The following is a 25,892-nucleotide window of genomic DNA, read 5'->3' as shown; positions in this document are numbered from 1 at the left end:
CACCATGACTGGCTACGAAAAACGAGTCCATTTCATCCCCTTGGAGTGTAGTAGTCACAGCGAATAGTTCCTACCTTCTGTCCACCAGGAAATTGAAAAAAAAAAAACTTTCACAACAACCTCTTAACTTCCAGGAACAACAGCAAACGAGTAGTCTGGGAAACTTGGACGCATCTTAAACACAGGCTGCTGGCATCATCACGGAACAACGTCTATTAACGACTATTTACACTTTTTCCCTTAATCATTTTCAAGGTTTTCCCTTTAATCCCGAGCGAAATTATTTACGACAGGACCTAGATTAACGTTGGGGTGAAAGGCGCTAGAATGAGAGCACTTGACGAGCAACGGGCAAGGGTATTGATTTAAAGCTGAATCGAGGGTGGAACAACTTAAAACATTAATCATGTAAAATCAGTCGTCACTTTAACAAGGACGAAAACAACTTTGGCTTGGGAAATCCATGTTATCGAGGGTTTGAGTGAAAATAAAAGAAGAAACTTGAAAGTTTGCAAAGTTTACAACTTGGACCTTAAGCAGGACTAGGGACTATTTTTCTTTTTCTATGAGTTTGTGCTCACTAATTTGGCAGATGATTGATGGATTTGGAATGGTGAAGGCGTAGAATATTTTAAATGATGGTGGAGTTCAATAGAAGGGAAGACAGAGCAGGACTACAACTTAAAACTATCCCAGCTGGACAGGGATAGGGTTAAGAGTAATCATTAGTTTGGAATTTCGGGTATGATTAGCAGAAAACAAACCCTATTAAAATCGATCTTGATCCTTCTGCCCATCGGTTGGACGCAATATACTTGGTGATGAATGAAGCAGTAGCCAATGTGAAAGGAGTGTCCTTCGAATGAAGTCATGCGAAATTTCAAATGAAGTTCTTCTATTAATAACTCCTGGAACTAGTTCTATTTTGACTGCAAATTGAGGTAACTATCTCATTGATAATGTAAAATTGGTTGAGAATTGCAAAAGGCAGGAGAATCGAACGGAAAAATGAGGTGCTGAAGATGGATTCCCACTAATTATCTAATGAACAGTTTTCTCCATAGTAAAGAAAATGTAGGCAATGAAATTGAAAATTTTGGTGCGAAACCAACCATTATTAGCTAATTTAAAATGAATCCAAATTGCATTTATGTACTTAGACGTCGCAAATTAAAGGCACTATGTAATGTCAAATGGGAAGAGCGATCAAACGACCATACTGAGTGCCGGGGACAACCAACAGGGGAGAGCCATCCCCAAAACCTAAAAAGATGGCGAAATTGACTATGAAGTTCCGCCCACAAATATTGAAGCTCCATCAAAGTGCTCTGCCGACACGTGTTTGTATGCCTCTGCGCTCGCCAGGCGCGAGAATATGGAGGGCTGCGATCCTTGGATCAATTCGATCCCTCAAGTGCCATTATACAAAAATCCACATGCCCTTTCCAATGCGTGAGTCAAGTCCGCAGTGGATCCTGAAAAATGTCACAAACAGGGAGATTCGCGCGAATCTACCGAAATAACATCCCATGAGCTAAACCTGGGGATGAAATTAAAAAAAATAACGGCTCGAATGCACCCGGACCCGAGTGCCGCGATCGAAAGGGAAGACCCACGACGGATCACATCCACGATCAATATTCCTCCAGCCTCAGATGTATGATGAGGCGCGGCCTTAGAGGTTCCTACCCTGCCTTAGCATTCTCAAGCCATTCTATTTGAGGATGCGCCTTTTTAAATGAGAGATTTGCGGGGCTGGTCAGGAGGGCGGGAAAAAGAACATGAAGTGCATCTCAGGAAATCCTCAGTCTGAGAATCGAGATAGTGATTTAAATTTGGTCTACCGTAATTTTCGCAAGATTTGACACTTGTAAGAAGATTGTTAGGAGGATCTCAATGTTTTCTGCTACGGTTGTAGGCCGAACACACGTAAGCCCGTATGTCCAATCAGGGCGTTCCTACAACGACTTCCACAGTAACTCCGAAAGTTACTGACATGAAGCTGTCCGACAGACAATTTAGCTATAACCTACTCGGATTTGACCCCACCACTTACTGTTTCTAGGACACCGATACACAAAAACCTGAGCACTCGTTCAATAGACAATGTTGATATCGAGGATAATTAACCGATTAAGCAGAGACACTTATCAGTCTCTGTCGCCATCGAGAATCTCCTCTATGAAGAGATTGACCGAATGCAGGCTTTGGGAGTAATCGAGGAATCGCAAAGCGCCTGGTCACCCTTTTAATGAAACTTGGTAAAGTCCGGCATTGCTTTGATGTGCCTAAGGTGACCGTGAAGGAGGCTTATCTTTTACCTTGAAGGGAGGGGATTTTCAGCCGTCTCCCAAAGGCTAGATTTATCACGAGTCTACATCTGAAGGATGCGTTCTGGCAAATTTCACTGTATGAGACGTTCAAGGATAAGCCGTCTTCACAGTTCCAGGACGACCACTCTACCAATTCGTGACTGATCACAGATACTTTGGACCGACACTTACTTCTTTTAAGCAAAGTGGCTCTTTGTATAAGACGCGCTAGCGTAACATGTCCAAAAGGGTAAATTTGTCGTGAAGAAGTTTGGGCCACATCATTGGTAATGGCAGGATTTGTACCGATCCCGACAAGGTCGATACCATCAAAGATTATCCGCGACAGAAAACCGTAAAATAGCTACGGCGGTGCTTTGGAATATGTGGATGGTATCAGCGACTTACCCCAAAATTACGTTTCACTGACTGCACCGTTGACTATCGGCAATCCCATTTTGTCATTACAATCGCATATTTCTGGACCGCATAACAGTTTGAAAATTGACATGCAATCTCTGTAGTAAAACCCCCCTCCTATAAGTCAATACAGCCTGCTCTAACTATGAGCGCTTGGACTTTCATATTAGAGAGCTGGAAAAGCTCTACCAGACGTCAAATACATCTGCCTTCTAAGTTTAAAGGAGTAAGCCAGATAAGGTCGGCATGCTTTACCTATTGTTCGGAGCGCCATCGACTCCTCTGCCTTGAAATCGAAACTTAAAACCCTTAGAAGCAGAGGTATTGTTTATGCATGATCTACCATTAGCCACCTCGAAGAATACTCTCTTGTTTGTGGTCTTCGATCCTAATACAACGAGGATTTCGCCACCCTTCGTTTTTCATATAGAAGACACTTTTGCTCTAATCTTATAGCGGATCTTGCGGACTACGCAAAAGCCTAAGCTTACATCGGTTTAAGGAGCAGAGCTGGCGTTCTAGTCCACCTTCCTTTCCCTTCCCTTTTGGCACTCGACCATTTGTAGCAGCGTTAGGGAGACGGTTCTCCAACGACACAGCGTGTTGTTTCCGCGTGTCCTTGTTTGCTTCTTTTTTGATTCGTAGATGAGGAATTCGATAGAGCCAAATGGCGAAACCGAACACGACGAGCCGACCCCGCTTGTGAACAGGGCAAAGGCAGAAGAAAAAAAAAGATGAGGTCTCTTGCAGACGCATCTCTTTTTTCCATTTTCCCCAGTTCCCTCTCCAATGGATGCTTTTCGTGGGTCTTCCATCGCCATTCATGTCCGCTTATAGAAAGAAATTTTCTAGAAAGGACAGCGGGCTGCGCTTCCGCTCGGCTTTTGTCACCTGGCCAGTCACAGAGATTTTCGAAGACTACGGAAATTTCCAGTGTGCCCGGACTTTTGGCGGTCATTCGTGATTCACTCTTCACCGAGATACTTTCTCAATGCTAGGGGGTTAGAATTACTTACACAACCACCTAGGGAAAGCCACTTCCCGTATAGAAAACAACCCATTAAAAATCACAGTCACCCCTGAGGGTAGAATGGCAGCATCACTGTTGCGTTGACCAAAATGGGGGAAGTACACCTATAATTCAAAACCAGTGTAAAAGAGGAAAAATGAGGATTATAATGCGAGGACTTAGAACCTCTCGTAGATTTGGCGAGCGCGAAAGCATGACAATACTGCCTCTATAGTTAGGTCACTGAGGTATGTGATGCTACAAGTCTACAAGGTGACAAGTTTGAAAAAGAATATGTTTGAACGGAGTGCCCGAATTCCTAAGTTATTGATAAGAAATAAAAGCACACAGTGTTTTGACGCAAATTCTGGATAACACAAATTGTAGTGAGACGAACATCAGTGGGCGAAGGGGCTGAATGAGGGCACTTCAACAGCATAACTGAGCCCATTCAACGAAGCTCATGACTCTGAAATCAATGTCTAGGGCAGCAGGAGATGTACGTCATCTTCTGAGGAGGCAGCTAAAAAGTTCGGTCCAGAATAACAAAATACCTAGTGAAAAAACCTAATTTAAAAACGATGCACTTCCTTTTTTATCGAGTTAGCATTATGGGCTATTGGAGTTTATGAAAAACAAGCATCAGAGCCTTACACAAAAAACCTTCCTACAGAATTGTAATGAGGAATGTAAATCTCCTAAAATCAGGCCCTGACCTCCAGCTGGGAATTTGTTGAATTGTTCAAGAGTAATTCCCTCAAGGGAGTATGCGGCGCCTGCCTTCGGAGATCTTTTGAGAGAGGAACTGCCGGAAATTCACAGCCAAATGGGTGACACCAAAACCCAGGGCTTCGACCGCATAGCATATTCAATAAACCCCTTCAACTGGCTGTCAGGTCCAGGTTGAACATATTTTTAGAGTTGCTCGAAGCATGTTTGGTGGATAGGATCATCCCTGTATCATGAAAATACCAACAGCTAGTGGTGGTGCCTAAAACCTCCAAGAAAACCATCGTCGTTAATACCTATACCTTACTAAGATAGTAGATTTGACCAATGATATAGCAAGGATTGCTTTTCTAAAGCACTTTAGGGATGTACTAAGAAAAAGTTAGCAACTACCGTGAAGTGATCCTAGGTGTAAAGTGTGCTTTAAGCACCATCAAGAACATGCTAACAGCACCAACGTCAACCTGGTAAGACGGGTGAAGTTCAATGCTGAAGGCCCTAGAAGCGATTATCGGTCACCTGTTGATGAGATCCATAGTAAGTAACGACTTTTTGGGGAGCTGTGCTGCGCATTGCATGGATTTCCCAAACAAAAACTTGAGTAGTTTAAAGAAGGGCACCTTTGAAAGTACGTGATGCCCTCAGAATCATTTGCGTTGATGCGATATAAGGAATTGCGAGAGGGAACTGAAGTGTCCAAAGGAGCCTCCGACATGCCAATTCAGTGCAGACGCGAATACTGCCAATTTTCACGATTTTTCGACTAAGGTGTGTGATTTGAAACGCGTCATTGCGCCCAACGTGATGTCCCTTTGCAATGATATGTTCTTAAATCAATGATGGGATAAGGACGAAAGCAATCGATTCAGTCCTACTACTAAACATGATGTTAGATGGCACTCAGCCTGCAGTTGATTTTAATGAGTATTATCGAAGGGCCAACATCATACTGAGTTCTGCTCTGGCTGGCGGTAGCTTCTCTTAGAATCATCAAAAAGCTACAATTCAAATATGCTCTAAGGAGTTACTCCTTACTGATTGGTAGATCGCCCACATATGTTAGAGATTTCGAAAATCCTGATTTTGAAAGTTCTATATAAAGAGCTTGGCTAACGCTCCTTGCCAAAATAACACACCCCACGAAACAAAAGGCTAAATCAAGATGGAAATCCATACCAAGATGGTTGAAGAAACGAGGAAGCGGGAGATACCTGCCTAGAAAGTTGAATTCGCGGGATTATCTGAGTCTCCAGCATTACCCTTTTCAGATTGAGAGGGAAACTATCCTCTAGAGGAGCATCATCTTAGGGGAAGAAGTAGAAGAACCCGCCAAAAGGTACTGGCGCTATCATCATCTCGTTATTATTCTAAATTGGGATTCCTGAAAATCATTATCGCCAACAGAATTCATAGTTCAACTGTTGCACTCGGCGGGAGAAAATCTGATCTGTTGCTTATTTGTCTGGAGTGAAGCCTCTTTGGTATGGGCCAATAATGCTCTGGACGCATGGGGCTATCCGGCCTAGGAAGATAATATTCTCCGCTATCTTGCTAGGCCGGTTGCGGTTGATTTTGGCCGACCTTAACTGGCTCATCTAGTTCCTCAAGTTCTAGTTCACCTTCCCCTGTCTGATGTGTCAAAGTGACAAAGGATTTTAGTTCGGGCCACGAAGTAGCCTTCCTCCAGATGGCGTATTCCAACGACTTAATCGGAAATCCGTCTTTATGATTATAAGATCTAGTCATCAAGCATTATAAACACATCGATTCGCGGGAAAATGTCAAAGCCACCCGCCTCTCCCATCCAGCTAGATAAGTGGTTCTTTTTGACTGAGATTCTCTAGTGGAAGGGTCAAGTCATTGGACTTAACCTTATGCGTCTCTACTAGAAAACCTCCAAAAATTCATGCTAAGTTTTTTGAAGGAAATTAATTTGTCTTCCTCATAATAGTTCCTGCAGTAATTTTACCAGAAACTGCTGATGAGTAGTCGCTGCAACTGAGAGATAGACACTCCAAAGGGTGGTATACTTGTACGAATGCTCAATTTATTTCAGTTACCTCTCAAAAAGCAAAAATAAAATGAAAAAAAAAATATATTCCAACGAAATTTCATTCAGATAAATATAATGAGTTCATAATATAATTATGAGTATCAAATTATTTTTCCGAAAAATTATTCTGAAATCATTTTTTTACGTTTCAACTCATACATCAATTCATAAACTCAATTATCCCTCATTAGCCTGCATCAATTGAAGTCATTACAGAAATTCACTTTTTCCGAGTTCCGATCAGATAATGAAAATCATCCGTAAGTGATAAAGTTGAATTTTGCCAGGGATAAAGGTGGAAATATGGAAATAATGTAGCGGAAATATGAAACCACGAGAAAATTGAGTATATTATTTTCAATTACAATAATTATATTAATATTTGGAGGGGATCAGGCTAATTTACATGAATTGGTGCCGATAATTTTTTCAGGGCTTTTAAGTGAGGGAGAATTATTTAATTTCATTTTGTGGCAAGGAAGGGAAAAATCAATTCAATCCTACATAAATGACAGACGTCAGAGCGTATCACATAGTCATAGAAGGAAACTAAAGGTCTGTCAAACGTTTCCCTAGAGAAACAAAAATGGGAAATCCAATAAAATCTAACAAATGTCAATCAATCAGCGAAACCATAAAATTGGGAACCAGTTGGTATACCCCCAACCTATCTAACACTAACGAATCAAGAAGCCCTTAAGTGTGAATTGAATACCGTATTTGACAGCACAGCTGTCAACATCTCATTTCAATTGAAGGTGGAAAACTAATACCATCTATGGCCAAAACTAGGACTTGAAAGGACATTTCTTCCAGGAGAAAGGAAGCACTTTACTTTAAGAAGTATTCATCGCAAAATTGCTCAGTATATTCGTGGCTTGCCAGATGGGTCTTTGGTTTGCTTCCTTTTTCCTCCGATAAGCTTAAAGGTTCGCTTGGTTCGTCCATTTGTTCGAGGTGACCGACCCACTTGAATATCCGGAGATTGATTCAAACTGATCCTTTTGGCGTTTTGACACGCATATAGTCTTCTATTCGCCTTATACACGCCTTGTAAATCCCTCATGAGTATGACTTTCGTTTTCTGCTCCTGCCTTCACATAAACGCAACCTAAATCTTCAAAATGTCTTCGGCGTTATCCACTAACATGGCTTCTTAGAAGTTGGATATACCGTTGTATGTGATGACAAACTATAGTGATTTCAGTGGAGAGTATTGTCAAATATCCGTGGAGACAATATATATCTTGAATCCTTCATCACTGAACTACCAGAGCCGTCTTTCCTCAGAATATCTGTAAACAAGAGCAACAACAATCATTCGTCGCTAACGACCTCCTAATTCGGTTCCAGTTGGCCGAATTTGATGCATTCCTCACCTTCGGACATTTTCACACAAGCTGGTTTTTATGAGATCAAGAAAAAGGTCGCTTCACGGAAATCAGGCTGCCAATTTGGAAAATTTCCAGACCATCGATTACTCAGAGCGGTCATTACCCGCTTCAGCACTTTCGCCGTAGAGAGTAAAATTTATATGGGACAATAAAAGAATGGCTCGCCTGAAGGGTTGCTAACTTTAGTTGTCAACACTAGCATCTGCCGCTCCCATAAAGCTATGTTCTCTCTGCAATACATGCTCCATATGGCTTGACACACGTGTCCGACCATGTCTTTTTCGTAGCATTGAAGCCTCATTACGTTTTACTTCTGGGCCGAAGATTTGAACCTCTCTAACTATTAAGATGCCACTACAATCTCCCAAGTCTCTTATGGCAGTAACGATGTCTCCCTCGATCAAATGACAGTACCCCCCGAATGATGAAGAAATGAATACGCATGATCCCTCGAATGACCCTCCAGAGACCAATTAAAAACTTACGTTCGTCGCTGAGCAGAATCTTCCTTATTTCACTAAGCAGCTAGCTTGAGGATACTTTAGGCTTTCTTATAAGCTTGTTATTTTTTTTTAATAGGATTTTATTTGAACAATTGTCCAGAGGGAGGTACCCTCTGGACAATTGTTCAGCTCGATGGCGTCTGAGTTAGGTCAGGCGATTCATTAATCCACTAGAAATTAGATTTTTTGCTGGAGAATGTGCATCATCTCAACATTGATTCGCATTGGGTCCTGATTTTATTACTCGTCTACAAAAGCTTTGTTAGACCTTTCCTAGTCAGCTTGATAGCGGCTAAATTTGGGTCCCACAGGATTCCTACAGATTCCAACCCTAGTTCAAGTAATTGTCATAGTCTGTCTGCCTGTATCAGTGCACCGTCAGTGAATACCAATCTGATAATTGAGCTAAACGCTTTTTTGGTACGTGTTTCTACTATTTTCATTGACCAGAACCATGTCGGTTTTTTAGGCATTACGGGCGTCGGAGAAGAGGACCGCCCACAATAGCAAACATATCGCTGGCTCTTGCAATCCCGTACGTTCTGGCCACCATGTTCATGTTGTGGCTCCTTCAGTCTGATTTGTGATCTATATCTCTTTGTAAAGATCCCTGCAGATATTACTTCGAAAGTGGTTTAGAAATGCAAAACGTAAATACTGCAAAAATCGAGGTCGAATCAATTTAATTTGTGCGTTCCAAATGGCATCTCCTTCAATCCTGTGTCTTTGACATCAGCAGCAATTTAACTATATGTAAACCCTCCTTTTCTTTGGACAACATGGATTTGAGTTTTTTATCTAAGGATTCAGGGATCTTAAGTCCGCATCCAGTTGATGTCGAACCGGAGAACATTTGCTTCACCTCAAAAATTCCCTTTTTCTGGGCTTAACACTTATGTATTTAAGAAAAAGGGACGAATAGGACTACGGCTTTGACCAGAGAAGAGGCAACTCATCAGACGCTGCCTGGGTTCTATTTCTTTACTAAACGACGCAATTGCAACTCTTGCATGCTTTCGGGAAGTATCCACACATGAGTAACACTCTTCTAAGAAAATCCGAATCGAGGACTTGCTTGGCTCCTCTTGCTTACTTAGAAGACCTCTAGCAATCATCGGAGAGAACTGACCATTACATCAACGTCATATGCATACGCTACGAGCTGCGCTGACTTCACTTCCAATCCCATCGATCGAGTTCTTTTTTGATAAAATGATTGAAGAAATAGGGGCAAGATCGAACGAGTAGCACCATCGTTGGTGCCGTAGACTGGGAAGCGGGGGTCCCGGTATTTGAGTGTCTGCATGACTGTAAATATCTTGCTTTTACGACAGGTTCAAGATCACCACCTGCAGAAACATGTAGTAGAGCCCGTACAAAGCATGGTAGCCAATATACCCGAAATGGGCCATAGCACGTTAACCACACCTACGCACCATCATTGCCAATTCTTTCCAGATCCTTCAAAAAGCTTACACTCCTCCTCTAGAGAGACTCGCTCACTGACCTGTCTCTGAGATAGTTGTTGCCTTTTCTTAAAGTCTGACCTATTCACTACCACTCCCGCCTCCTAATCGACACGTTTATTGGTACCAAGCGTAACCGAGGGCCTGAAGCTTTTGAGTAATAGTGATGTTCACTTTGCAAAGTTTTGCTTCCATTTAATAAAAAAAAGCCTGTATTCCCAGATTTTAGACAAAACATATCGAATAGTATCGACGAAAGAACGTGACCTTATTGGACTCTGATTGGAACGTCAAATTTCTCCATGCCCATAACAAGAAACACGCAAACACACCCCCTTCCCCAAAATTGCCGCATCATTCCCTTCTTTCAATCACCGAATAACAGATTGCCTGAATTGGATAAGAGGAAGTAGCAGTTCCAACTGAATTTGCAGAAATACTTCCACAGAGAACCCGACGTGGTGAAGTATTCCTTTCACCTCTTGAAGTGAATGTCAACGTGGATCGGCATACGGTGGCGGCTTCTGGCTCCCTGACCAGTGAAGTAATAAATTCCCTTTTGTCACGATGTAAGCTAGGCTGCATCGCTCGAGAGTTACCACGTCACTGGAGGTCAAGTTCATTAAGTTCGTGCCTAGTCGCAGAGCCAATAAAAATCTTCAGATTTCTAAGCTCTTCGATCCGCTTCCAAGCTTCAATATCCAGCCAGATCCCGTAAGGGATAGGGGGAGAGAAACCTTAAAGAAAAGTCTACCTTTTCTGATAACTGACAGATCTGCAGATACCTCTACCAGACAAATTGTGGTTGTGGGGCTCTTAACCTAGAAGTGTTCCAGCTGCTTTATAGCAAGAAAAGAGGGGAGGGGGACAGAGAAAAACCCGATTTTAATAAAGCCCGAAATAGAGGGGCAGAGCTAGAATGTAGAGGAATCATCTCCCACCATGCTCTGATGGCAAACAGGAAGGCAACGACATCAGCTTCAATGGTGACAAAGGAGGGAAAGCTCCTAAAAGTAAGCACAGAGGTGTGGAGGCCGAAACAAGGTCGAACCAAAAAAGGTAGCAGGAGAAAAAATGATGAGGCTCAAATTGATCATCATTTCTAAAAAAAGCTACATGAGATATGCCCAATTTCTCCTAAAGGTTAAACCCGATTCAAAGCTGAAGGACCTTCGAGAGAACACCAATCGACTCACATTTCCAAAAGGAAGTTTTGGCACTGGAGCTGAAGAAGACTGCCGGAAGTGAAGAAGTTCCAAAAGGCAAGAGATTGTTATACAACGCAAGAACACTTATGAAGAAAAAAACATTGGCAAGACTCTAGGAAAGCAGTTCGGATTGCTTGAGTTATTAAAGTTGGCAATCAACGAGCTCAGGATGGTATGTGTAAGTACATCAATCATGAGTTTATCGTCAGAAATAGTTTTCAAACTTCTGGCACTAGGTAAGGTAAAAACAGACTAGGTCGTCTGTCGATTCGAGGAGCAAGTGTCCTTCAAGATGCATTTGAATCGCTCATAACTTAGTCACACAGTGACAGTACGCCACGGTGACTATGACATATCAAAAAGTGCAAACAATATGGAAAACGAGACCTGAGTTCGTAAATGAACTCCAGTTATTGAGAAGCAATCGCAGGACTGCTTTTGTGAGAAGAAAATCGAAGCGGCCCTAATCGGCGAACCCTACCAGAACTACAACAGCTAGGTCTAACTGGTAAGGCGAAAAGGGGCCGGCGGAAATAAAGCTACCAAAAAATGACAGAATTGACAGATCCGGACTCATCAGGCAGAAAGATCCTATTATAGTTGTTACGCCCTCCTGGTGTGTTGAGGCAGTACGAAACGAGAACACCTAGTTAGGTGTCTTGGTTTGGGATGATAGAAGTCGAATTCTTAAAATCATAACTGGTTTGAGCAGAGGAATGACCCAGTCGAGCAACACGGTCTTGGCTTGCTCGTAAAACTAGTCATGATGCGCGAAAACACCAGAAATGCAAATACTCTCCAAGGGAACACTACAATTACAATGGAGGTAATTTGGTGAGTTAATGAGCACAACGATCACTAAATAATTTTCCTTTAAATGAAGAATAAGACATGCCATAAAAAGCCTCCTTTTTGCGGGAGGGAGGAGGGGCGCTGGAAAGCCGAATTGTTCCGTCAAAGCATTTGAAGGTCTGCAGGAGTCAAAGAGAAATTTATAGAAATTTCTAGGAGTATTGGGGAGAGTACTTCCAAAAGTGATCGCTACCAAGAAGAACCCTGACTGGATTATCAACATATTCATGCATGCAGAAAGGAATTCTCTCAGCTTGATGAAGCGGCAAACATTGGTTTTGTAGCCAAAGTCCAATAAACCATCGGAAGATCCATTTTTTTACCAGTGGAGCTGTTTGAACGATAGAAGAGATCCCGAAGAGAGCAAATTTCAGCAGGCTTCTCCCAATCATAGAATAGGGATGGCCTATCGAAGTGACAATTTGTCAAGCCCATTCGAGAATCAATGCTCTAAAGGCATTATTGAACTTTGCTTGGTTGGTAATGGCGTCCCTTGCATGTTACATCGTTGTGTCGTTTGATATAAAAAAATGCGCCCATCTGGGAGTAAATGAAGACCTTAGTTGTTAAGCGGATATCCCTAGCTACTTGAGGAAGCTGATCCAAACTTATCTCTACGAAAAACTAAGTTACGGATGAGGGGCTTAGGCTACCTTGGTCACCAGTCGTAATGACACCAAGGGCTACTGGCAACTTTATTCTGAAGTGATTCCGCTATAAATTTTTCGATCCCAATTTTCTTTCAAATAGCACTAGAAATTTTATCGAAGTTTTGTTGAAAATCATTTCGTCTAATCACTTACCGATCCATCTTCTCCTTCCAGGCTTGGCATCAGCCCAATCCAACAGAAATAACAATGGACGGCGAAATCACACTTTCATCATCATATCAAAGTCCCGCTCAAACCATACCCTCGTCGAATCAAAACGGACGTCGCCGTAGAAGACCTGGAGGTCGTAAGCGCAGACGTCGTCCACAAGGCACGTATCAGACCACAGAATCATCCAACGAATTCAACAATTTTTATTGGGAAGGACAAGTACAGGATGAAAATGTTAACGACAGTGTGATTCTGTCGTTTTACAATACTACAGACTACTATTCTTCGACGATGTCAAGCTCGGAAGAACAGGAAACCAGAAGACGATTTCTTCAGCCCCAGGTGAGAGTAGAAAGGGTAAGGGAACCTTTGGCCGCTTTGGAGCAGGAACAAAAATTATCTGAACTCCGAGACAAACAGAGGAAGAGAGCATCAACTGAATCTCCAATCACAGCAGCTTATTTATATCGAGATAAATCCTACAGGAAACCATACGCACAAGCCAAACGACAGGATGATACCACATCACAGACTCCTCCTAGATCTGGTACTGACCTCAAGGATATTCTGAAGAACTCTGGAGGACTGAGTCTAAGTGAGATTCTTCAGCAAAAAAATTTATCCTTGGACGATCTAATTAAGGGGAAGCAGAACGCACTGTTGGCATTGCAGACCCCAGCGGCACCAACTGAGGAGCCAACTACTAAGTATTTAAAACCAATACGACGAATTCCAATGAGTTACTTGACATCAACCACTACCACAACGAGCACGGAAGCTCCTCCTTCATCAGAAAGTCAGGAACATGAAACTGAACTATCCACAAGTGCAAATGTCCCAAGCACACAAGAAACTAATAATAATATTTCTTCCGAGAATCTGATATATAACAATGAATTCTCAACGAAGGATGACCTTGATAACTACCCAGCTAGTAGCCAAGAGCCTCCCAGAAGTGTAGACACTACCCACAAAACCACACCCTTTGCAGCTGAGGACATCCTGCAAACAGCCCAGCAGAAGGCTGACTTTATTGAAGATGAAGCACATGACACCCAACCATGGTTCAACACCCTTCCAACAAGGTCAACCTACAGGAAACGGGTTACAATCAAGCCAAGTTATAAGGTCTCGAGCAGCAAAAAACCTGTGAGAGACTCTTCCAGTTCTTCGGAATCCTCCTCCAGTGAAAAACACTACGAGATTCCATACCATGATAAAAACAGTAGCAGTCAGGAATCCATTGAGGATAAACTATCTCAAAAGGAGCCAGAAACGAATTTCATCGAAAAGTTTGCCACTTTTGAAGAAGCTAAGCCCAAGGATGTGTCTACAATTGAAGAGCTCTTCCGGCCTCTGTACCATAAAAAGGATAACAGCAACCTGTTTGAAACTATCACGTCTCGGGTAGATATTATTACGGAGAAACACTTCAATAAAGCCAAGTCAGATGTAACTGAAAGTAACCCTTCATTGTTCACTAATATGGGAGTCACCCAAGATGTTGACGATCGGACTGACCTGTTGGAACTTCTTGAGGATCGTCGGTCCGGGGGTCGATTATTCAAAGTATTGGCTCAGCGTAACATGACGTTGGATGAACTGATACAGCATCGGCAAAGAGGATCTAGTCAGTTGCACCTCGCGGAAATGATCCAGAATAAAACGGTTACGCCCAATGTTAAGTCCTTTTCCATCAAGCCACAAGTCCTGGATGAAAAACTTGATATAGTGACAGCATTTGATAATTTTCCTCAGTTTGATTTGGCGAATTTGAAGAGTATTAAGCCCGACGAGATTAAGATGGATTCACAGGGGTCCAGCTATTTTACGTCGATCATTGACATTAAACCAACTGATGATATGGGACGGGAAAAGGAGGGAAGGATTATGAAGAGTTTGTCGTTTGGTAAGTGATTGATTCGTAGGAGTGGTTTGAAATATTTAAAGACAATTGGGGCAATCTATCTTTCTCATTCCAGATTCCGCTGAACCGACAACATTCCTTGCCTCCGGCGAAGATAAATCCATCGATTTCTACGCACAACCATGGAAGTCATTCGCTTTGCCCATAAGCTACAGCTCCCAAGAAAGTAGCAACTACATCGATCAACCAAATGAGCCATCAGCGCAGATCGGTCAACCAGATGAAACCGCAGACAAATTTGACACAGCCGCACAAATTGAAGATGAGGTAGCACGTGCCCATGATATATTGGATCTTGAGTTATCAGGGCATGGTCTCAGACGATCACCGATCGTGACAAATGGCGAAATTCCCATGGGTGTAAGGTCCGCCGTGGTAGCCAGTTCGCTTATTGTGGTATTCTCTCTGGTGATATTTCTCATTATCTTCATCGTGTGCCGATGGAAGCAGAAGCGTCGCAAGAAGCTCACCTATATTGATAACTACAACGCCATAAAGCAGAAAAGATTGCCAATTATATCGACACAGTCGACAATGAAGCGAATAGATCCAGCGACCATGACCGTGGCCACGGTGAGTGGTGCCAGCCCAATGATCTTCCCAGGAGTCAAGAACAATAAGATCAACACAATGGATCCAAACTCACCTGAGGTGCAAGAGTATCTGTTCGATGCAATGCGAAAGCCATTTTAAAGTAAAGATAGGGAAGGGAGCGGACAAGGTGACATTCCAAGGATGGATGCCGACAGTAGGATACTCGTGCAATATTTATAATGCTTAGACAATAGAGACTGTCATTGTTTTTCTTTATGTTTCATTCCCTATTTTATTATAGGTTTAATGTAACTTCTGAAGTATGATAATTAAATTGTTATTCGTTTTTACGTTATTTATTGTAATATTATGAAGAATTATATTAAATATTTTATTGTGTTCCAAGGAGTTTTATTTTCTGACACCCTGGACATAGCCCTACAAGGCTTCCTTCCCTAATCCACTCCGGCCTTCCCAACTTCCTAGAAAAGCGCAGCCAAGGCGCCGAAGGATGTGCCAAAAAGAGAAAGGTAGGTGACACAAGAGAGATTGATGGGAACGGTCCCACGAGGGTCTTCAAAATTGAGAGACGGAAACCAGAAGAAACTCATCAATCGTATGATGTCCTCCAATATCTCAGGCAGTGAAAGACGTAGATCAAGGGAACTCCACAAACATACCAATATGTAAGGAAGTAGGGATGAATGTCACTCTGGTACAGAAAAGGGCCTAATCTCCAGCAACTCAACCTAGAATAGTCACCCTTCATTTTCCATGGAACTAAAATCGGTGAGTTGTCTAAACTTACTAAACACAAGCACAAGGTGCACAACGCAATTAGGAATACGGTGACAGTTATCAGGGTGCTTTGCAGCGAGTCCTAGAAGGAGATGAAAGAATCGAAGGAGCTCCTTAAAGCTTCTCCTCATATGGTAACCCCATCAACGCAAGTGACACCCACCGGTCTGGATAGAGACAAGATGGCCCGAGAAAAGGGTTTGAAGAAGGTAGCTAAATCCTCTGGAATGCCCAAAGTATTAATACCAACAAAGATAGTGCTGAATCGAAAACAATGTTACAGTTGAATTAAACTGAGCCGAAAGAAACTAAAGAAAAGAAAGGGAAATGGGAATTCGTCCTGAGGCAATTGACTTATAGTACTTCAAGGACTGGCAGTATGTCTTATGAAGACAAGGAGTAATGACAGCCGACTCTGAATTTGAAGAGGGAGGAAGGGGGGGGGGGGATTATGAACAGCACAAAGAGGAACAAAAGAGAAGATCTCACAGAAGACCTGAAAAGGTCTGGCAAAAGCGGAGCGTGGTCTACTCAAGATCAAAGATTTTCAGCTAACGCAGAAACCTTGCGGAGGTAATTTCGAAGGCAAAGAGCAGTTTAAACTGCAGTATTTTTACATCTATCGTCAGTTTTACAAAGGCGACCCTTCAACCACCAAAAGAGGAAAGCATAAGTTCCTGGACGTAGGGAAGGGTCGCATTTCCTTGAGAAGATGCTTCAAGGATAGTTTGTGAAGATATGTACAAGTGGTGCTGATAAGAGAGTCCCTTTCCCAGCATATCTGACAGAAGGCCTGTGAAGAGCAACCGGATCTACCATTAGGTGCGTTCCCAGTTAGCAGATAGGGATATACCTATTAATGTGTAAATATGTGTTTATGCAGTTTCTTTTCAGACTGTGCATTAGCAAGTGTTTGCTCATCTCTGGCGCGTGGACCAAAATGGCTATGGGAAGGACACCTCAGTGGTCACCAATTTGACCGCCGTGCAGAAGAAGGTGTTCAAATGAAGTATAACCTTACCGCGACCACCATTAACAAAAAAAAGGGAGAAAGATGAGCTGAAACCAAATCTCTTGAGGACAAAAATAGTAACAACATCCACAGAAGAGTGACGGCAAGAGGTACCGCAGGACAAGCTCGTCAATTCTGATTTCTCGATATCTCCATCCATGTCAAAGGCCGTAAAAGATGAAGCACAAGGAAGGTCAATGAATGCAGAAGGGCAAAGAACTATATAAAAGTAGTTATTCGGCTGGGACTCACAGAGAAAAGAGTCCTGATCCAGAAAAATTACCCCTCACCCAGCTTGATGTAAAGATAATAAAACTGTCCGAGTTTATCAAGGACAAAGACAACCTGCGTCAATCCATAAAAATCTGATGAGAACTATTAAAATTCGTTATAGCAAATCGCAGGAGGAAAAAAGAAATTCCAAGGGAAGGCCAAAGCTTAGCATACACGACACTCAAAAAGGTTGACAGTTCAGGCCAAAGGTCCAGACGTAGAAGATCTTAGTGGAAATCTTAGTGTCAAATGTCGAAGAACCCAAAAATAGGATGTCACGTTAGAGCTGAAAAGACCCAACCTGGACAAAAGGGTATGGGTCCCAGTAAAGTAGCATCGAAAGAACAAACCTGCACTGCCTTAAAGGCACAATTCGAGCCGAAACCACTTGCGGAGGGGACTATTGTGAACTCACGAGAAGCCTATCGCCATGCTCAAACAGCCACAATACGACTACCACCGGAGGCAGCGCAAAAGCTGTTGGAGGAGAAGTTTGGATTGGGCGGTAAACAAGTGTTTCGAATGACTAATGTTTGGGCATTTCGCAAAGGTATCAACTGGCGGAATCGATCGATCCGATTTATGTGTTAATAAAAGCCATATTGCCTCACAAAGGCCAGATTGAAATTCACCTACGAATCTGAGATAGAAATTGCCATCATAAGTGAACCTCACAGAAACCGCCACGGTGGCGTCTGGATCACAGATTCGAACGCTGGAGCGGCAATATGGGCATACAGTTATCAGTCAAGCGACCAGAGGCTTTGCGTGGACGAAAATAAATCCTATACCTATTACGCCCCACCAAGTCGAACACCGTCTAAATTCGAGGAAGTGCTTGACAACTTTGTTTTCGTCGGAAGGGGACTTGTGACTTCACCGCTTGGACCCTCGCAGGAGGGGGGGTGATGGAGCAGAGAAGCAAACGCAAGGGGGCAAGATCCCTTACCAATTTTTGGATATAGTTCTAGCCAGCGAAGGTAATGTGACACCTTTCGGAAAGAGGATCTGGCGGATGAGATGAATGTATACATTCTGAACATCCTTAATATATCGCAAAAATAAGCGACATATACGTCTATGGTTGTTATCCAAGCCTCTCATTAGCGGAATTCGAAAACATGCTGGATAATTTGGTCACGGCTGAAAGGGAACATAAACAGGAAAAATGATGACTGATTGACTGGACTGATACTGTTCCGTCCAGGATAACCTGACCGAAATTGGTTGCCAGGTTTCGCTCGGTTTCCTAAATGTCATCAGATCACGGCAAGAGTGTCAATTTTATTCCATAAACGAGCAATCCGTGGACCAAACAAGCGGGGGACAGTCTCTTCTCGAAAAAGAGAGTCCAATTCGGTTATAGACCTAACTTTCTTTAGTTCTTCGCTAGCTCACGATTTGTCCTGAAACGTCAATATGTATTACCACATGGGGATCACCAAGCAATCATCTTCGACTTGAGGGGTAAGCCAAAAAATTGGAGAGTTTGTTCCCCATCTTTGGCAGCCCGGACGAAGTCTGGTCAACCTTGATATCATCAAATAGATCACTGGCTTGGGAGAAGGGTAGCGTAAACAAATATTGGTAGGACTGACTTGTCTGTCAGAAAAACTGGGACGCGGTCAACGACATGGTGGGTCTCAAATAGTGGAGACTGATGATAGTAAAGAAGTCTGCGAAGGCACAAATGTAAAAACAATCGATTAATGAGAGGAAGATTATGCAATTACAGCTAAATTCACCCCGCGGGAAGGAAGGCAATAGTTGGACGGTAGTGCCATTTGATAATCTCCACCTCCAAAACAAAACTGCCTGGGACTTCCATTTAACAATTATTCCATTGGGACCTATAATTTTGTCAGACCCTCACGGTTTGACGTCTTTAGAATTTTTATCCATCACGCTTCTTTCAACAACTCGTCCCATGTTGGTTCAATAGCAGAAATAACTGTAAGCCAGTTCCTTAGGCTCGTTTGGTCATTTTTCGGATTATATTGTATAATATTTTCTCGGTATCAATTTACCTTCAGCCTCCATTTCTCATCGTTGAATCTCGAACAGTAAAACAGCAAAGGCGCTGGGTCCTCCGGGGTACCGCCGGTTGAAGTGTAGTCTAACTCACCTTTGATCGAAAACCAGTTCCATCCGTGACGTTGAAACTCTACCCTTGGACATCTGAGGACCCGGAGCATGTTCTTCAACTGTTCACAATTTTACTCAGAGAGGAAAAGCCTGGAAGGCTTTCTGAAAATCAACATAAATGCTGAAGTCGAAGGGAAATTTGTGTACGATGAACTCCGCAATTAAAAGTATACAGAAAGAACTTGGAAAAGCGGAGCGCACAAGGAGGACGCGAAAAACGGAAGGTTTGGTCGCTTAAAGCGTAGTCCTCCCCAGGAAATAATGCTTTGTGACGGTTCCGCGGGGAAGGAAGAAGGAGAAACTCCCAGGCTCAACTGAAATAAAAACATCCAGGCACTTTGCGTCACCACCGCCTAGCGCATCTCGAGTCAGATCTATGACAATCTCTACCTTACTGGAAAAACGAGTTCACCGAAACCCAGACTATAGCTGCGATAGGCAACCACTAGCCCGATGTGTGATATTATGAGGGCTCACGGGGTGGCTTCTGAGACTTCGACAACAAAACCAACTTCTACGTTTTCCACTGGACCGGAAAACGCTCATACCACTCAGTCATTTGGTTGTGCTTATGCACCACTTGGAGAAGATGAGGACCAGTAATTTGACAGCTTTGTTCAGAACTCTGTATGACCCAAAGTCTTGTTATTTCCAATAAGGTCCCAGACCTCCTATAGTTCCTCTTCATCCCAGAGATCGAGAACACATTCTGTTGAACGGTTAGTTGACGACCGACCAATTCACCTGTATGGTTCAACGCCATTTTATATAGTAGACATGGGCTGGCCCTTGTACCAGGCTGGACATCCACATCGTCCTGTTCTTAGCAGAACTTGGACTGCAACTGTGCAATCCTTAATTGCGTGCCCCTATTTTAATACATTTTCTCTTTTCAGTCTGTCGCTGATTCGGTTGAAAAAAGGAAGGATCTTCTTTTGGCAACAATTTCCCTTATTTGAACAAATTGGATATCAGTTGGTCCTCTCTTCATTGTTAGAAATAGGAATATCCTTCTTTTTTTCTGGTTTTTTTTTTACTCCAGACCAGTAAGACCGACCTGGTTTGATCTCATCTAGGTCCTTGGATTTTACTGTTTTCTCAACCTCGAAGTTCTTGCCTCAACTTGCTTACCGACTACCTTCTTGACTTTAATGAGAAAATGGTTCAGAGTCCTGGACTTATTCCAGCACCAAGTCCCTTGTTCATTTAAGTCAATCAACTTTATATTCGCCTTGATCCTTCGAAGGATATTGGCGTAGAATACATTTCTTTCTTTCGAAATAAACATGATTTCCAAATGGATCTTGTTTTTTTCTTTTACTTGATCCAGTCCTTAGACTTTCGATTGACGACTTTTCTATTCCTGCCGATAGTAGACCTACCGTTGATATCCTGACAACCTTCGGTGCTATTTTTGTCTGATCAGTTTGCTTCGTTAAAGATATAATCTTCCTCTTGACGGTTCGATGGTTTTCCAAGCACTCATTTGCCAAGTCCCTATTACTTGAACAGGTCTATTTCCCTCCAATTATGGAAAGATGTCACCCACAATTCTCGTATAACTTTCCCCGATTTCAATTTTTCGATATACGACATTCATCGATCTACACGCCAAAATAGAGAAACTCTTCCCTTTGCGGACCCGTGTCGATGCGGGAACCTCCTTAAGTTCATTTTTGATCCCCAAAATTTTGCAGTAAGTTAGGTTGGAAAGTTAGATGGTTGTGGAGTTGGAAAGTTTGGTAGAAATCCTACCATTTTTAACCAAGCTATAGTAGGTCAAACTTGTTCCTTTCACATCAAATTATTACCCACAATCAACGTATATAAACTGCAAGCAACAAAACCTTGCCAAGCTTCCGGTTTCCAACTTGTTCCGATGGTGACTTCATAAGCAAGCAACCATCTTTAAGCCGATTTGGGGCGGACTTAAGTTTCACTCCTCCCTTAACTCTTGCAACGTTAAATGCCATATTAGGTTCTTAATACTGAACCACCGTGATCATGGAATAACAACGGTCGTGAGCCCGCTGGTTTACTTCGCTGCTGCATAAAGAGACACGTCTGATTGACCATCTTGTAACTAGGCAGAGGCCTTGGAAACTATAGTTCAAACAGGCCAGGTCTTTAAAGGGTCTATTGTACTATCTTATTCACTTTAGCTAATCACAAACATCCGCATCCAAGACTGGGATTTGAACCCGGAGACAAAGCCCACACGACGCGAGTCTAACGTTTCATCCACCTCGACCATCGCAAATTGAAGCGAACGAAATCGCTGACATACGAGGTAATTAAAAGTATTGTGGAGTAAAGCAAGGCGAGCCTTGGACAGACATACTATAATCTTGTCCCGATGCCTGCAAGACATAGACACCATGGCAAGGATGTACGAATACTCTGAAAAACGAGCACCATGCATTCCTTAATTGCTAGGGATTTGCGGTAGAGAGAAAGGACTTACAGAAGCCTCCAAGCGCAACGAAACACAGTAAAGTAATAAAGGGAGAGATATCCTTGAATGCCAGAAGAAATTGTTCGGATGGATGGACATCTGACCGATTGCAATAGCGCTACATTAATTGAATGGTTACGACCTAAGCCTTGAACTCCTCAGACATATTATCCTTACCACAGACCACACAGCTCAATATGCTTGAGCAATTACTTCTTCCACTCAGCTCCTTCCACCAGATCAGGACATTCGTAGAATTTAACATTCAATTCAACTCCCGAAATTCCATAAAACAGATGCGTTTAACATCCCTTTCCCGACTTTTTCTCATGCCAGCATGGATATAAGTACGTAAATCGTATCTTTCAGCGCGAAACTCACTGAATCATATCTTCCATCGCATCCAATTAAATTCCGAATGTCTGCATGCATACAGATACGTACTTATCCTGGCAAGTACGTCTAGATAACTCAACTTATTTTTATGCTACGAGCGTTTTAATTTTGTAGAATCATCATCCCGCACTGCTCAAGGAGGATTTTTATGCATCCCTTGTTATTTCAAATAACATCTATCCTTAAATGTATCCCGGCTCGTCCTTGTTTCAGTCAATCAATTTTCTGCTAACTGCCGTTGCTTGCCTGATATTTTCCCCACTCCTCGTCATACTCATGTGGATATATGCTGGCGGTGTAAGGACTAAAATGTAAATATTTATTTTTTAAATTGTCTTTAGCTCGTCGTGAAGACGAAGTTGAAGGATTCAAAATGTTTAGAGTTGAAGCCGGAGCTTGGTTAGAATTCAACAGGTTTTCGGTGGGCTGCTTTGTGTAGCACGAGAAAGTTTGAAAGGGGGAGGAGGCTCGCGTTGGGTTTCAGGATAATTTCAGGTTTTTTTCTTCATGGATAAGCGCAGAAATGTATGTGAAGGTTGAGTTTAAATATTTATAGTCTTAATGCATTCGTGCTTGAAGTTTCAAGAGTCTTGGCTTGTGGGTTCCATTTCATTTCCAAACTGCAATTAGAAGTAAATATTGTAGAAAATGACTTGGCTTCCTACGAAATTGAAGCTATACCGTCAAAAAGTTTCCTTCCCAACTTGTTTTCAAGGCTCCTTTATCAAGTGGCTCTAAAACCAGGGTTTTAAAAAGGAGGAGAGAAGATTTCCCGCAATTTGAATGACTGAGAAGCATCAAATATCTGAGAGAGGCTTAGATAAGTAATACATTTTTAACAACTGAATCTTTCGCTCAGCAAGTCTGGACTATTCATTCAAATCCTTGCCATTCTCTTGAACTCAAACTTGACAGACGCAAGTCAATACCAAGTGACCAGAGGAGACCCCCCTCTTTGCTTAGATTTAATGATCATGGGTGCAGTAGGCAAATACTCTGAGGACCTACGCAGAGGTTGCCGTTGTCCCTCTTGTGGGTGTTTCGTCCTGGTTGTGGTCGATACACCAAATCGCGAGGAAGACCTCTTTGAACTCGGCACGAAGGCAGTCAGTCTTTTAGGAACTTCTCAAAAATTTTGGAAAAACAGGTAAGGGAGGCCAGGATATTTGACTAAAGGAATATCCGAAAGTACACTGAGAAAGTCTTCCACAAATTTGAACTGGACACGCCCAAGGGAAGTAGACGCATGAACTTTGTAGTCCCAACATCCTAGACACCCAGTAGTAGGTATCGATATGGCCTTTTTTCAACTGACTTCCGCCTTAGTTGTATTCCTTTTCCTGTGGCTCGTTACCATGACCGATTTAGGAACACTTACTTCAGCCAACGTATCTGGAATTCGCTAGTATTTCGCAGGACCAAACGCGCCTTTTAACAGATCCACAATCATGCTTGAAAGGGGCACGCCAAAATCTAGACTGCCCCATTATAAAATAAGTATATTGGGAATCTAAACTCTACACAGTGGTCTACAAGCGTACTCAGTATAGGAGAATCCAAACCGAAAACGTCGATCAAGATTTGGAGTTGTTCTTTGATGCATTCCAAGCACATTTTAGCTAATTTTTTAACAACTGATACTTCCTTCACCAGCGCAATGATGGAATTGCTTTTGTCACGTACTCAATACCTTGAACTTCTCGTGCTCCTTTTTACGGTCATCTATCTTTCTCCGGATAGCTGAGTGGTTAGAGCACTGGGTTGTCATACGGAAGGCCGCGGTTCAAATCTCGCTGGTGGCAGTGGGATTTGTATCGTGACTTGACGTCGGATACCAGTCGACTCAGCTGTGAATGAGTACCTGAGTCAAATCAGGGTAATAATCTCGGGCGAGCGCAATGCTGACCACATTGCCTCCTACAGTGTTCTGTAGTGTACCGTTACGGTCTTGAATGAAGTGCTCTAACACACTTCAAGGCCCTGATCCAATATGGATTGTTGCGCCAACGATTATTATTATTATTATTATCTTTCTCCAAGTTTCAGGACAAAGGGAGCCCAATCTAACCGTCTCACATCTTCAAAGTTAGTCCGTCCCCATACGTCAGTGCCCCGTGCAAACCCCTATAATCCTACACGCGTTTGTGCCCATGGTCAGATTTTGTTGTAGGAGGGCTAGATCTTCCTTGATTTCGCCCAGGTGGTGAGCCTTCGCTTCCCGTGGTCACTGGCTATCAATAGTGTAAGTAGATTCCACTCTTCACAGTTCCCAGCAGGACGCAGTCTACGTTACGATATGATCATGTTCCAGACGTCGACAACCCTTTAGCACTGGTAGGATCTCCGATTGGGATACACTGGCATATCCACCGTGCGTACCCGAGTATTTTCCAGTTCCAACTTCGCAGGTCATCCTTCATGCGTCGTTAAAGAATACCGTGTCGTAACCTCGCAACACATCGCAATTCTTCCACTTGCCATGATCAAAAAGAGTCACCGTAAAATTCCTTTTGAAACTCAACTTGCCTTCGGCGTATTTGGAATACCCAGAATCGTCGTGCTACTTAGTCCAGGATGTGCCTATGGCCGCAAGGCATCATTATCCGCATTGAATATTTAATATGAAAGTCCAAGGGAGGAGATGTAGAAGTCCATTAAGAGCATCCGCCGGGAAAGGGTACGGAGCCCCAGCAGCACTTCTGGTTCTTTAGATCCTACTAAGCTTGAGAATATAGTATTGTCTGCTTATAACTGGTTACCCCACAATAGTCATGACAAGAGGCATTTCCATATTTTGCGACCGGAACAGGTATGGCAGGGAAGCCATAAGTCACGCCCCACCGACAGCAAGGAGAAGTGTGTAATTGTGCTCCTGGGCTAGCGGCAATGCCCTCCGTTACGGTTTCAAAGAAGACAGCATTAGGTTCAAGAAGTCTCTGGCGAACGTAGATGACCATTAGCCGCGTTTGATGACAGCATCGAGGCACAATGCGTGTCATTTTGAGGTATGCCACACCGTGCATGGAGCCTGACGTGGCGGCGACCAAACCTGCTACGCCTGCAGAGTCTAGACGTCAGGACATCAACCTAGATCCAGTGGTGATATCCCTCTTTGACGAAACCTTCGACAATTGGTTAGCGTTCAAAATTACGTTTACGACATTAGTGCACGGTCAGGATTTCCCGGAGGTTTATAAACTCGGCAAACTAGGCCGTTATACGCCTGGATGGTGACCTTTACACGGCGGTTTACCAGGAAGCATGCAGCTCTGAAGGGTGATACAAATTGCATGATTTCTCAGGCGGTAAACAAGGAGTCGCCAAAGGCTTTATTGGCTGTTGTTGACGCTGTATAAACTTCATTGCACAATCTGCGGGTATGAAGCTCCCTGTTGATCGCTGGATTGGCAAAACTACCATACTCAAAACAGAGCCCTTGAGAAAAGGCCGCGTCTCACAATTTCAGGGTTTAGTGGGTTATGTTGAGAAGCATGCGCATGGCCAAGCTTTGGAAATGATCACCCCGTCGAGGCAAATGGAAGGAACTAGGGAACGCTGATGATGTCCAGGGTCTTATTGTGGACC

General features: G+C 42.9%; 2 protein-coding genes across 2 annotated transcripts in view; one reads left to right on the top strand and one right to left on the bottom strand.

Moving 5' to 3' along the window:
* Window positions 1-15,627, top strand: part of LOC119654622 — a 183,460-nt gene extending 167,833 nt beyond the window's left edge. The window contains exons 2-3 of the mRNA XM_038060094.1: window positions 12,771-14,676; window positions 14,750-15,627. Coding sequence (XP_037916022.1) covers window positions 12,771-14,676; window positions 14,750-15,387 — 2,544 coding nt within the window. The 3' untranslated portion in view covers window positions 15,388-15,627. The remainder of the gene's footprint in view (window positions 1-12,770; window positions 14,677-14,749) is intronic.
* The window catches only part of LOC119654623 (actin-histidine N-methyltransferase), a 358,831-nt gene that overhangs the window by 326,463 nt on the left and 6,476 nt on the right, over window positions 1-25,892 (bottom strand). The gene's annotated exons all lie outside the window — the stretch shown is intronic.

Source organism: Hermetia illucens, chromosome 4, assembly GCF_905115235.1.
Source record: "Hermetia illucens chromosome 4, iHerIll2.2.curated.20191125, whole genome shotgun sequence".
Taxonomy (NCBI): Eukaryota; Metazoa; Arthropoda; class Insecta; order Diptera; family Stratiomyidae; genus Hermetia; species Hermetia illucens.
This window is presented reverse-complemented; position numbering and strand designations above follow the sequence as displayed.